Below are 15,000 nucleotides of genomic sequence, written 5' to 3' on the forward strand. Positions count from 1 at the left end.
GCAAGTTGCCATCAGGATGTATCACCCAGACCTGCCTAATATTGCGAAAAATTTGTGGAATTTCGAAATTTTGGCTCCAATTTCATCCTTTGTTTCTTCTTGACTTTCGGACATCTTCATTTTTACTCGTGCTGAAGTATCCTGATAAGTTGTTATCATCTCTTTGAGTGATGGTCATATGACGAGTGTGGTGCCACTAAAAAAAATTATTTTTTTAAATGAGCTTTTATATAGCGCAATATCCACTAAACATGCTCAAAACGCTTTACAGGGGGTCCCTGTCCAACAACAACATTTAACATTTAGGACAAGACATGACGCCTGTTAGGCGATATTATATTTTTTTCGGACAGAGACAATGCTATTAACAGCCAGGTACTCATTATACACCTGAGTACAGTGAGAAAATGCAAGTAAAGAGCCTTTCCAAGGACTCGCCTATGTGCCGAGAGAGGCTCGAACCCAGGAACTTCCAATCCGAAAACGAGTGTCATACCACAAGGCCACATAGCCGCACAGGTGCCACTAGAAACCGCAAGAAAATAGTCCTTTAGAGCCATTTGGCCCATGGAACTGGAGTTGTCTCAGTTCCTATAGCATGAAACAGGCAATACAATCAATACAATTGCATGCTTTAAATAGGAAACTAGTTTATCACAAAGTACTTTCCACTAGCCTAATAGACCCAGCAACGCAATCTTTGTTGGGTGGACAGGGGTTCATAACAAAATATTGACTGCACATGGGATCTATCTTGGTCTCTTTGCGTGTGATGTGAGTGCTCTACCAACTGAGCTATTAGGACTTCCAGAGACTGCAAAGTCATACAAAAATTAGAACATTAAAAAAATGCTCTTTCTTTCCTTTCCAGTGGGAATTCCAAGTCGGCCCCTGTGAAGGCATTGAGATGGGCGACCAACTTTGGGTAGCCAGGTTTATCCTTCACCGTGTGGCAGAAGAGTATGGCGTCATTGCAACCCTTGACCCCAAACCTATGGAAGGCGATTGGAATGGAGCAGGTGCCCACACTAACTACAGCACAAAGGCCATGAGAGGTGAAGGAGGCATCAAGTAAGTTGGACTTAATACTGATTCGAGGTTTATGTTTTTGTCTTCTATTCCCATATGTATCTGTCTTCCAACATGCTTTCTGTCTTTTGTCTTGGAATGAGATGACTTGGTTTCGTCCTGGCCGTGGCTAGATACCCTAGCTGAGAGGGAAATAATCAAATGTATAGTTAGAGTTTTGGGAGATGATATTTTTGTCGAGTAAATCATCTCTCTGTTACACTGTATTATATTTTGTTTACATATATATGAAGAGTAAACATTTGAGTGTGTTCCTCTTCCTGGGGACGTGTGCTTGTGTCAGTTGACACATTTAGGTGATCTCAAACTAAATACACTGATGGTAGTATGCTCTTGGAATTTAACCGATTCCCCTTTGCCTTAATTATAGTTATTTTTTACTATCCCAATTTTTTTCAATTTTACTTGCTCTGATATGACCTAAATGTGTTGCCAACACCGTAAAACCCTTAAAAACAAAACAAAACAAAACATATTCCCAACTCCTTAATGCCAGAGAAATATCAATCTGAATTTTCAACAATGAAATGATATATATCATTTCATTTATTTGTATATGGAAAAAACAAGTTTAAAAAAAGAATATGTTTATTTTAAAGTAAATATTTAGGTTTTTAAGACCATGGATGGCATTTCTCAGGCTTATGTTGATTACTGGTTTCACAATTTAGTTTACTAAAAAAAATTATCCGGTTTGAAAAAAAGAAAGAGAAAAGAATAATCTATATCGATTAATTGTTTCAATTAAAATGCAGTAAGAATTACCTTGCCGCCTTTTCTGTTTATGGAAGGAGATTCGTCAAACAGGATATCTTCTTGATTCAGAGAGCAGATGTCAAATTTTGCATAAAACCATTACCCTAATAATAATGCGCATGTCAAAAGTTTGCACTTCTATTTATTCTCCAGTTTTAGCAAAATGTTGACATTTAAGTTTCAGAACTTCTAACCATCGGCACCAATGTTTAAGACAGTCCAGTCCTATTTAAAGATTTTATTGATAGGCAGCTCTGCATAAGAATGGTTTTGTATTTACATAGTTTTCTATTTTCTTATTAAAGTTTTCATAATCAATTTGCATATAGAATTTTTGCAACAAAAAAGGCATCTCTGTTTATTACCTCTTTAAATTTTTTTTTTCTATCTTATTCAAGATCTGGTCTGCAGATTTTAAAAATCAAAACTGTTATGGAAGTAAAATAGCAGCAATGATTTAATTGGTTTTTTGGGATTATTTCAGGGTGATCGAAGATGCCATTGAGAGGATGTCCAAACACCACGTCCGTCACATAAAGGCTTATGACCCAGAGAAGGTAAAGATAATGAGCGTCGTTTGACAGGTCACCATGAAACCTCCAGCATTCACGACTTCTCAGCTGGTGTGGCTAACCGTGGAGCTAGCATTCGTATTCCTAGACAGGTAAATAAGATTTTTTTTCCCATTTTTTCAAATTTTTTGTCGCACATGAAAAAGTCACAAAATCACAAACTTTGTATATCAAATTACTGTCATAAAGCAGGGGTTGAGATTTTTCATTTTGGCTTCACAGACTTTTATTTTCTGAAATTATTATTTTTTTTACAAGATTTATTGTATACCGCCTGCATTCAGTTTGAAGTGGTACAATAAAAAACCAGAGAAGTGCCTGAATTTGAGCCAATGAAATGGAGAAAAAAATAAAGTGAGTGAATGCGGACTTATAAAAGGGGTCAATACAAAGCAAACAATGTTTCAGGGAGGAACATAAAGGAGGGGATGATGAGAGAGCCTGAGAAAGAGCAAAGTATGTGTTTGTGTGTGTGTAAAGGAAGACGAGAGAGAGAGAGAGAGAGAGAGAGAGAGAGAGAGAGAGAGAGAGAGAGAGAGAGAGAGAGAGAGAGAGAGAGAGAGAGAGAGAGAGAGAGTTAGAGTTAGAGTTGTTTTTTAAAATTTCATTATGTAAATATAAATCATTTTTATTTCTCTCGACATTATTTGCATATTTTGTGTGACAATATAGAGAAGGCCAAAGGCCTAAACGGTGTTTGCTTTGTATGGTCTCCCTTTTTTATGAGTCACGTTCATTCCCTTTATTTTTCTCTCCATTTAGATCAAACGTGTGACACAACTTGCAATCACCTATTATAAATTATATCAGGGGTAACAAGAGACTGCCATTTGACAAAGTTCAATTTTTAAAAAACTCTGATTTTGTCTACATTTTTAAAGTTAATCATAGAGTACAAATTGCATCTCAGTTTGAACTTTGTATTCTTAAACTGCATAAATATCTAATATCATGGTTCTGTTCGTTTACTTTAAACTCAATCTTCACTGTACGTCACAATTGGTTTGTTAATTTTTAATACATTTGTATAAATGGATTGCCCCGTGTGGTGTCCGGGGTCCCTCAACTGAGAGGGTCAAGAATAGCCCAACGCCAAGCCAGCGTGTCGTAAAAGGCGACTAATGGTGTGTGATTCCCCCATCTTTGAGTCACCTGGTCCTCCAGGTTGGGGGTTGGCAAAGGGTTAACACCCCTTTCCGTTAAACTCAAACCGTTACAGAAACACAGACAGACAAACTAAATCCTTTTTTTAGCTTGGGCGACCGAAGAGTTTCTGGAATTACAGAATTTATGAAGGACAACAGACAAAGCCGAAAGGACTCTGCTGACCCGATGACGTCTTCGCCAAACAAGCAGCTTCGAATTGCGTCGTGGAACGTTCGCACCATGTATGGAGCAGGAAAAAGCTCTTCAAGTTGTGACTGAGATGAGAAGATACAGGTAGACCTGTAAATTCTCAGTCAATTAACTGAAATCAGTCAATTTGTCAAATTCAAATATTTAAAAAAGGAAAGAAAGAAAGCAAAAAAGAAAGAATTCATAAATCGTAGTCGAATGACCGTAAAATAATTAGGAGTGTTCCACAGCGCTACGCATAGCTCATGGGGACCGTTTATATTAACGATGTATATATTGCCAAGACAAAGCAACGCTTTTTATAAAAGGCATGTCTGAACACTTCCCTGGGTATTTTCACACATCCTTCGTTAAATTATTTTTTCACTTTCCAATCCGTCGTGATCCCAACTGTAGCCAATTTTAACTGAGCCACCGAGCGATAAATTTCACTGTTTCATCTAAGCCAAAATTGACCACATTTACCCTTCGAGTCTCAAAACTATGATAAAGTAAATTGCGAATGCCGCAAGTCCGTTATGTAGACACCTTCAAATCGAAAGTTAGGATAGATTGCTACAAGCACATTTCGATTGCCTCACGTTGTAAACAAACTGGTTGACCGTTTCTTCACTGATTGAGTACCTGATCATAAGGAACAATGGTAAGTAGTCTAATTAATTCCCGTGCAAATCAGGACGTTTTCTGGCATTGTTTTGCTCAAGTCCAAGCGAGCTTGCTGTTTTGTGGCAATTTACCTTCATTTCCATTCTTTGAATTTTTCCGCTACGCCTGCCGAAGTTTCTTCTTGATAATTCACTTCTACTTGATAATTCAGTGTATTGGCCTAAAGTCATATTTATTTAAGTTTTTTTTTCTCTGTCATTTACTGATTGAAAATCAAGTTTGCTCATTGCTACATTATTCTAATGTTCTCACAATGGCTGAGCTGTTCGTGGATCGCAATTCAGACTTGTCGAGCATCGATAAAGATGTGAGTCCCGTGAGGAATAAATTCAATTGGTCATGGCTAGAAGTTAAAGATGATAATGGTGATTATTTTTCTATGTCAAAAAAATTCCAGAGGCAGGAATATGACTTTGATGAAGTCATCTTTACCTATATGAATGACATGCTTATTTAGCATTCCTTCTACATCAAATTATGGCAGTCATACTTCCAGTAAGAAATAACACCCACTATTTTGATATATTGTATTTATCACTCTCCTCTCCAATGATGCCCTTATTTTTAATAAAAATAATTGAATCTTCAGTTTGTCGAAGAGTTTCAGTCAATTTTTATAGAGCTCATTTACAGGTCTATACAGGCTGCATATACTTGGGAGTAAGCGAAACCCACTGGATACAATCCGGACAGAAACACCTCAAGTCTGGGGAGAAGATTTTATATTCAGGGAGAGGGGACGGGATTCATACACAGGGAGTAGGAATAATTCTAAGCAAGTTTGCCCAGAAGTCACTGAGAGGATGGGAACAATGCGGAGAAAGGATCATCATGGCGTCCTTTACAACACGGAGTAAGAAGATCAGCATGAACATTGTACAGATCTATGCCCCAACAAATGATGCAACAGATGAGGACAAAGATACATTTTATGGTCTGCTACAACAAGTCATTGACAAGTTGCCAAGGAAAGACATCAACATATTGATGGGAGATGCTAATGCAAAAGTGGGACAGGATAACGTAGGCTATGAAGGTATCATGGGACGTCATGGCATGGGAGAAATGAATGATAATGGTGAGAGATTTGCAAATTTCTGTGCATTCAACAGTTTGGTGATTGGAGGATCAGTGTTCCCCCATAAGAGGATCCACAAAGCAACTTGGGTCTCACCAGATGGTGTGACAGAGAATCAGATTGATCATTTTTGTATCTCTCGTAGATTCAGACGTTCATTGGAAGATGTGACAGTACGGAGAGGGGCAGATGTTGGATCAGACCACCACCTGCTATTGGCAAAGCTTAAGCTCCGACTCAGAAAACACGGGGCCAGATCACATACAAGAAGAAAATTCGAGGTGAATGCACTTGATGGGGAAAAGAATGAGGAATTCAAACTACAATTGAGTAATAGATTCCAACCTCTTACTGAGCTCGAGGAGGACATAGATGTAGAGTCACATTGGGCAAAGATCAAGGAAGTCTACATAACAACTTGCCACGAGGTATTGGGGGTAAAGAAATCGGAACATAAAGAATGGATAAGTCCAACCACCTTGGACCTTATTGAAAAGAGGAGAACAAGGAAGGAACAAGTGAATGCAAGCCGAACAAGGGCTTCAAGACTGGATGCACAAGAGCAGTATCGAGCCATAGCTAAGGAAGTCAAAAGATCTGTGAAGAAAGACAAGGAAGCATTCATGAACAGACTTGCAGAGAAAGCAGAAGCAGCAGCGACTGGAGGACACATGAGGATCCTTTATCAAACTACCAAGACACTTGCTGGAAAATATGGGAAACCAGAGGTACCAGTCAAAGACAGAGATGGGAAAACTATTTTTGGAAAAGAGGCTCAATCTGAACGATGGAGGGAACATTTCAACTGCCTTCTGAACAGACCACCACCAGACAACCAGCCAGAAATTTTGCCTGCAAGGAATGAGCTACCAATTAGCTGTGATCCACCATCGATAGCAGAGATTGTGGGTGCCATTAACAAGATGAAAAGGAGGAAAGCTGCTGGACCAGACCAGATTCCACCGGAGGCTCTAAAAGTTGATGCGGAAAGAAATGCTGAGGCCCTGCACCCACTATTTGAGAGAATCTGGAATGACGGGATATTCCCAAAGGATTGGAAGGAAGGACATCTTATCAAGCTTCCAAAGAAAGGGGACTTCAGTAATTGTAATAATTATCGAGGCATCACTCTTCTTTCTATCCCAGGAAAGGTTTTCAACCGTATTATTTTAGAGAGAATTAAGAATGCAACAGATGCTAAACTGCGGGACGAACAGGCAGGTTTTCGGAAAAACCGTTCAACCCCCGACCAGATTGCCTCTCTGCGAGTCATATTGGAACAGTCTATAGAATGGAACTCTCCTCTTATTGTCAACTTTCTGGATTACGAGAAGGCTTTCGACAGTATTGACAGAGCAACATTGTGGAAAATTCTGGCACATTATGGACTCCCTGAAAAGATAGTTAACCTCATTAAGGAAATGTATGAAGGATCAAGTTGCAGGGTTGTACATGAAGATCAGCTTACTGACAGCTTTGAAATTAAGACTGGTGTCAAGCAGGGATGCTTGCTCTCACCATTCCTGTTCATCCTTGCCATTGATTGGCTAATGAAGGAAACCTCCAAAGGGAGAAGAAATGGGATACAGTGGACCCCCTGGACACAGTTGGATGATCTGGATTTTGCAGATGATCTGGCTCTTTTGTCCCACACCCAGGACCAGATGCAAGCAAAAACCACAATTATAAACAGCCTCTCGGAATCAATTGGTCTAAGAATTCACCCTGCAAAGTCAAAGGTCTTGAGGATAGGTACGCGTCAAAGGGAGCAGATCAAAGTAAAAGATCAGGAACTCGAAGATATAAGACACTTTCTGCTATCTCGGAAGTATAATTGACAAGGATGGAGGCACGGAAGCAGAGGTGAAAGCACGAATAGGAAAGGCACAGGCTGCATTCACATCTTTGAACAGAGTTTGGAGAACTAAAGATATCTCCCTTCAACTAAAGCTAAGACTTTTCAACTCAAACGTGAAGTCTGTCCTACTGTATGGATGTGAAACTTGGAACGCATCACAGGCATGTATAAGGAGGGTACAGATTTTCGTAAACAGGTGCATGCGAAAGCTACTCAGAATAAAATGGATGGATAGAATAAAAAATGAAGAAGTATGGAAAAGAACACAGCAGAAACCAGTGGGAGAGGATATAGGAAGAAGACGATGGAGGTGGATTGGACACACGCTTAGAAAGAATGACTCAACTATAACAAAGAAAGTATTGGACTGGAACCCTCAGGGCAGAAGATCAAGGGGAAGGCCACGAGGAACATGGAGAAGAATTAAAGAAGCTGATATACAGAGAAGTGGTAAGACCTGGAATGAGATAAAAAAGTTGGCTCAGGATAGAGAAGGATGGAAACTGTTTGTCTGTGGCCTATACCCTGACCCAGGGTGAAAAAGGCAATGATGATGATGATGATAAATGGATTGGGGGTCCCGTTAGCTCAGTTGGTAGAGCACTCACTTCACAATCAAAGGGACTAAGATCGATCCCGGGTGCAGTTTATATTTTTCTGCATAACCCCCCCTCCCTGTCCACCTTGCAGTGATTGGATAGCTAGGTCTGTTACATCTGGCAAAGGGTGCTTTGTGATAGAACATCCTATCAAAAGGGTAGCAAGTAATTGCTATTGACCATTTTACATTATAAAATCTGGGATAAACTCTGGCTCCATGGGCCGATTGGATGGTATGTTGGGCTTGAGATTGCAAAAAGTAATTTTTGTACTTTCAGATTCAACAAACATGTCTTGCAGATTAACATCCTGAAAATTGTTATTTTTAAATAATCGTTGCAGGTTGCAGAAGACAAATGTGGTTATTTGGAAGACAGAAGACCCTCATCCAACTGTGATCCATACGCTGTCACTGAAGTCATTGTCAGGACGACTATTTTAGACGAGTAAACTTTATACATGTATAAACTTGTAATGAATAGTAGGCAAATCTACAATAGAGCTGAAACATTGGTCCTCTTGTATGCTTTATGGAGATAGGTCATCTGTGTGAAACTTGAAACATAAAAATTCTACTGATTCCAGGAAAATCAACACCATCAGATCACTTAATTATAACTTCTAGTATTTTTTTGGTCTTTTCTTCATTTGGACATCAGTCCATCTTTCTCTATTTTGGTTTCAGCGATTAACTTCAATTTCTCTTGGACATTTCCATTTTTCTACAAACACAAGGTTTATATAACAAATATTGCTACACCAAGTTATTTTCAATATCGTTTTTTTTTTTCATCGAAGTTATAACAACTTTAAATTTGTATGTTTACAATGTCGTCAATTGAGATAGATCTTGTTATATTTATAATCTGATTTTCACAAAAAAAATTAATTGCATTCTTTTAACCATACTCCATTTATTACAATAACTAAATAATTATAAAGAAACTTTGTTGCTTGCATAGGATTCTGCCAGGATGCCAACTATTAGGAATTTTTTAACGTAAAAATGATGAAAATATGAAAAACTTTAAAAAGTGGGTATTTTGGCAAGCCATCGTTTTCCTTGTATTAATACGAGTTAAGGAATGATTATTCAGCTTTCAATTATACTTGTGAACTGAAATAAATAAGTTTGAAAGGGTTAGAATATAAGTCGTGTGTTTATATTTTCAGTGATGGTGCTTAGAATACATAATTGTATAAACGCAAACAGTTGCTAATTTTTTTTTTTTTTTTTTTTTTTTTTTTTTTTTTGATTAACTCAAATTCTATTGTACATACCAATTTTACTTTTGTTGTTGTTGTTGTTGTTGTTGTTGTTGTTGTTGTTGTTGTAAGAAATCAATTTCATCATTTAAAGCCCATTGAATTTCGTAATTCCCTCACTGTTTATGATCATTAGTTTTATTGATTTCCATTAGAAAATATTGATCTTTCAATTATGTCAAGTCTGCTGACAGATCTCTTATTGATTAATAATATAATTATAGTATTTATTATTTAAACATTTTTCTTTGACTTTTGATTTCATCAGTTTAAAGTAATAGACTTTAGAAAAAACCAACATAATAGTATTCAATATTCAAGCCCTCAAAATCTTCTCATCTTGGTAATTTTATCTGTTGCTACAATTATAGGGACAACTACTTCGCTTTCCTTAGGTCAGTTTGTTGTGTAAATAGTGTGTCCTGTTTTTGAAATGCACGTTTGATTGTTTGGCGTTTGTAGATCTTATTGAGTGTTCTACGTAATTTGTTGGTCGTGTTTCATAAGGATTCTTTATCCTAGAATATCATTCATTTGTCTCTTGAGATTTCATCCAACAACAATGGAATGTATTGCAATGATAGAAATTGTCCCATATGTTTTGCAATCTGTGGCGCTTTCCCTTCAAAGTAGTCTTTGTTAAGGTATGATAGGACATACAGTCTTAACATACTGGTTCACTGACTTCTGTATTTCAATCTAATGATTACAATGTTACAGCTTTTGCCCTGTATCAGGGTGTAATGGAAATGTTGCTGCTCAAAGCTCGAAGAAATTAATAACAATAGGAAATGAAATGGAAGATTGAATTTAATGAACCAAGAAAGATAATGTGGTCATTTCGGGTTCCACTTTGTCAGCAAAACATGATAACGAAACGCTGAAGACCACTTAAGTATTTCCTGTTTTTGTTGATAAAAAGGAAACCCGAAGCGTCCTCAATTTCCGTCTTTGTTCATTTAATTGAAGCTTCCATTTCATGTCCTGTTCTTTTGTATCAGGGTGTGCAATTCACAACATGTAGATTGTAAAATATCAGATTGTAATTGTAAATTTGTATGTTATTCTAAAATAAATTTCTTATTACCGATTACAATATACACTGGCTATTTGTTGTTGTAGTTGTTGTTATTATCTTTGTTTTAAAAACAATTTCCTTCAATCCAGATTCTCAAAGAGCAAGTCTCATCTATGTAATGTATTTTGTTGACTCATTCATTTTATTTTTTTTTCCAATATTCTTCCTTCGGTCATTTGTTTTATTTATTTATTTATTTTTTTTTTGTCATTTGAATTTCTTAACACTGAGTATTGTAGGTAATGTAGAATGCAATGTAAAGTAATGGAATGGCAACCGTTTTAGCCAATAATTTATAGAATTTGTCATGAATGGAAGCTTAATAGTAATGGATACAAGGAAATGATATAAAATGATCACGTTTTCTAATAATAAGATTTAGAAGTTTCAATTTTGTCGTCAATAGCATTTATATTTTAGATGAAGGATCTCCAATGGTCTAAAGAGAGCATTTATTGAAGTACAAAATCAAGACTGTTTGTCATACGATACATGTTAGTAAAACTAATTCAACATGTACTCCACCTGGATCTTGTGCTGGCTTCTGGTTGAGACTTTTAGGTGATCTCAAACTAAGTACACTGATAGTGCACTCCTGAAATCTAAATCTGTTCCCTATTTGAACAATTCCCTTTTGTCTTTTTTTTTTTTTAATTCCTTTTAATTGTACATCAAGAATGTCTTTACTACTATCCAATTTTCTTCCTTATTACTGGCGTTGATATGACCTAAATGTGTTGCAAGCGCCGTAAAACCCTTAAAAAACAAAGAAATCATGTACTCCATTCGAATATAAAGTGCATCTTCATCTTTCACGGTAATCTTGCTTTACAAAGATTATATTTATGCCATTATATTTTACCATCAGCATTCGCTTCTCATCCCATGCAAGCAGTAGCTACGATTTCATATTTATTTTTCTTTATCTCGAACTCTAGCTTGCGTTGAGTTAGATTCACATTTCCAACATTTGGGGGTTCCGATAGTTCAATGGCAGAGCACTGGCCTCACAAACAAATTAATGTGTATCGATCCTGTTGCTTAACCCAATTGTCAATGCAGCAGTTACTGGGTGATGGCGTCTGTCATGTATCTTGTGTGGAAAGTACTATAGGCTTATGTTCTATTGACAGGATAGCCGTTTGACAATAGAGGATAAGAATAAACTTGATTTTAACTTATTTTCATGGTCTTTAATGATATTAAGGATTACAAATTTCTGATTGTGCCTGCAACTCGTGCCATGTTGCACCTGTGTTTATTTTAAGATTTTATAATGTGAAGTAGCATCTGATGCTTGTAAGGTCAGAATCCATTGCTGATGGTACTCTGTGTTTTATTCCATTGTCCATTTATCTCAATTAATATATTATCTGTTTCCATTTAAAATCAATCTCAATCAATTATTATCCTATTTCATTCACGGGGCATTTCTGATGTTTGATTTGATCGCATCACTATTTCATCTTGTTAAGTTGTCGGGAATGGATAAATTGTATGTTCATGATGTCTCCTGTCTTTCTGCCTCGACATGCATCTTCTCTCATTTCTTACATTATCTAATGAAATGAGAGATTAATTCATAATAATATTATGTTTAGTTCTCCCATTGAATGCACGCATAACGTATAGATAACATTAATATGCATTAATATACCAACTTATAAAAGTGTTCCTGCTATGATCCTGATTATTAATGGAAATACAATTTACTGGCGGGATTTTTATTAAAATAATGATGGTATTTTTGAAATTATTTCGTTTATTTGTTGGTATTGCTTCTTTGATACGTTGTCACCATAATCATAATATGACCTCTCATAGTGGGCAGGGAGATACATACTGTGTCTTTTATCCTCCTATATCTGTTTTCCAACTGGGTTTCTGTCTTTGTCTTGGAATGAGATTTACTTGGGTTTTGTCCAACCCCTGGCCGGATATCCTGGCTGAGAGGGAGACAGTCAAATGTCTAGTTAGTTTTGGGGGAATCATATTTTTTCCTTGTAAATAATCTCTCTGTTATGCACCGTATTCTATTTTGTATACATATTATATATGATTTGTAAACATCTGAGTGTATTCCCTTAGTGGAGACCTGTGCTTGTGTCTGGATGAGACTTTTAGGTGATCTCAAACTAACTTTGATATTGTGCTCTTGGAATCTCCACCTGTTTCCTATTTGAACCAATTCCCCTTTTGTCTTCATTTTTCTGGGATGCTTTAATTGTAATTCTAGAACTTTTTATTTTCCCATTTTCTTCCTTTTACTGGCGCTGATATGACCTTAACGTGTTGCAAGCGCCGTAAAACCCTTAAAACCAAACAAACATAATCATAATATGGGACCTCGTACCACCTAATAGTATTATTCTGGGTTTGGTCTTTGACCTCCCAAGGTGGGCAGAGGGTCACGCTGCGTCTTCTATCCTTTATGGCTGTTTTCCGAGTTGCTTTCTATCTTTGTCTTGGGATGAGATTACTTGACTTTCGTCCTGGCCCTTGCCTGAGACGTAAGCTGAGAGGCTAATAGTCAAATGTTTAGTATTAGTTTTGATAGATGATATTTTTTTCCCAGTATCATGTATTGTTTGTTATGTATTCGGTTTTGGATATATTTTGTAAACATTTGAGTGTATTCCTTTGGGTGGAATCCAGTGTTGGTGTCTGGATGAGACTTGTCGGTGATCTCAAACCAAGCACATTGATGGTAAGCTCTTGGCATCTACATCTTTTCCGTATTTGAACCATTCCTCGTTGTCTTACTTTTTCTCATGTCTTTTTTATTGTATTTCTAGAATCTTTTCACTATCCCATTTCTGGGTGGGGTTCCTGGCCTCCCATAGTGGACTGGGTGGCACTTACTGTGTCTTTTATTCCCTTATATCTGTTTTCCAATTTGCTTTCTTCTCTTTGTCTTGGAATGAGATACTTGGTTTTGCCGTGGCCCTGGCCTTAGTGCTTGGCTTGAAGGGAAACAGTCAAATGCATAGTTATTGTTTTTGGGAGATGGTAATTTTTCCTTGTAAATCATCTATTTGTTATTTTGAATGTATAATTTAAGCATTTGAGTGTATTCCTCTAAGTGGGATCTTGTGCTAGTGTCTGGATGAGACATTTAGGTGATCTTAAACTAAGTATATTGACGGTTTGCTTTTGGAATTTACATCTGTTCCCTATTTGAACCACTCCCCTTTGTCTTACTTTTTCCTCGAGCCCTATTAATGGTACATCTAGAATATTTTTACTATCCAATTTTCTTCTGTTTTACTGACGCTGATAATATGACCTAAATGTGTTGCAAGCGCCGTAAAACCCTTAAAAACAAACACTATCCCATTTTCTTCCTTTTAACTGACGCTAAAATGACCTTAATGTGTCACTAGCGCCATAAAACCCTTAAAAACATAACGGTATTTTGTCGGGATGATATAGGTACTAATGATGAATTTATAACCAGAAATTTAACGTGTTAATTAATGTCGTAAGCTCAATTGAAGTGAAAGATTATAATTATAATTCCACGAATAGCAAAAAATAAAATGCCATAATCAAATCATTTTAAGTATATTTAAGTTCATGGTTGCCAATTTTCAGTATATTTACTGAGTTCTGTATGTTAAAAAAAAACCCGGTATATTTTCCAATCCTGCTAAACGTCTCCTTTATAGTTATAGAGGAATTAAACGCTCAGATATTGGTCGATGGATGTGCTCGCTTAACCACTTAACCATCTCCTTACCAACTATAGGAACATCGTCACATTCGTTACGATACAACCAACATTTTTCTCATTCAAATTTCTCTTGTACATCATGAAATTTAAAGAAAATGAACAGTGCGTTGTAGAGCATGTTTTGCTACTGAAATTATTTATCGCAAGAATTTACTGCTATTATGTCTGAGTGATAAAAATCTATTATTGTGTTAGTTTGGTGTGAAGTTTTGGGGAAAATGGCTGGTACGGAGAGATTTAAAAAAGTTCAGTAAATGTTTGACTTTTGAATTGGCAGCCCTGTAAATTCACTTTTTGTCATTTGATTCATTCCGACATAATACTATTGTGACGGTGGGCCATATACATTATTTAGGGGAATTCCCGTTGAGAGGAACTCGGAGGACTCTACCCTGCGCTAGTTTTCATCAGTCCACAACATCTCTCTGGGCCGGATCTTTTGTCATACATTTGTGGACAGGAAGGTCACTTGCTGTTTTATCTTCTATTCCCCTATATAGTGGAAACCATTTATAACAGGCCCGATTATAAAAGGGATCGGGTATAACAGGGACTTTTCAAATCCTCGTTTTTTACCTCTCTTTGTCTCAATTAAAAATGATCGGTTAATGCATGGCCTCACTTGAAACAAATCGGCTATAACAGGGACAATGCCTTTTCACACCGGCACAATCAAGAAGGAAAACTGCTAAATTTTAGGCCTTGTCGCACGATGAGGAACCCATATAACACAGGACTAGATACGACAACGGGGAATACGTCATCAAAAGTGGCTAGTGAGAGGTCGAGCGCCGCCATTTTATTTTTTATGCAACCAGGGACGCTGTGCGATTAAATCTCTATATTAATTACTTTGATTGAGCTCGATTAACCTTGATTTGTGGACGGACTTCAATCAAGGATTTCTTTATAAAAAAAACAATGACTATGATAAGGTCCCATTCAATT

The 15,000-nt window shown here is 36.9% G+C and overlaps 1 protein-coding gene across 1 annotated transcript in view; it reads left to right on the forward strand.

The window, feature by feature from the left end:
• LOC144979908 (glutamine synthetase-like) overlaps positions 1 to 12,072 on the forward strand; it is a 26,424-nt gene extending 14,352 nt beyond the window's left edge. Inside the window, 4 exon segments of the mRNA XM_078927173.1 lie at positions 872 to 1,071; positions 2,330 to 2,397; positions 2,400 to 2,509; positions 8,318 to 12,072. Coding sequence (XP_078783299.1) covers positions 872 to 1,071; positions 2,330 to 2,397; positions 2,400 to 2,509; positions 8,318 to 8,425 — 486 coding nt within the window. The 3' untranslated portion in view covers positions 8,426 to 12,072.
• The last annotated feature ends 2,928 nt before the right edge of the window (positions 12,073 to 15,000 follow it).

This window comes from Berghia stephanieae, chromosome 9, assembly GCF_034508935.2.
Source record: "Berghia stephanieae isolate SIO BIC M18660-M18661 chromosome 9, UCSD_Bste_1.3, whole genome shotgun sequence".
Lineage (NCBI taxonomy): Eukaryota > Metazoa > Mollusca > Gastropoda > Nudibranchia > Aeolidiidae > Berghia > Berghia stephanieae.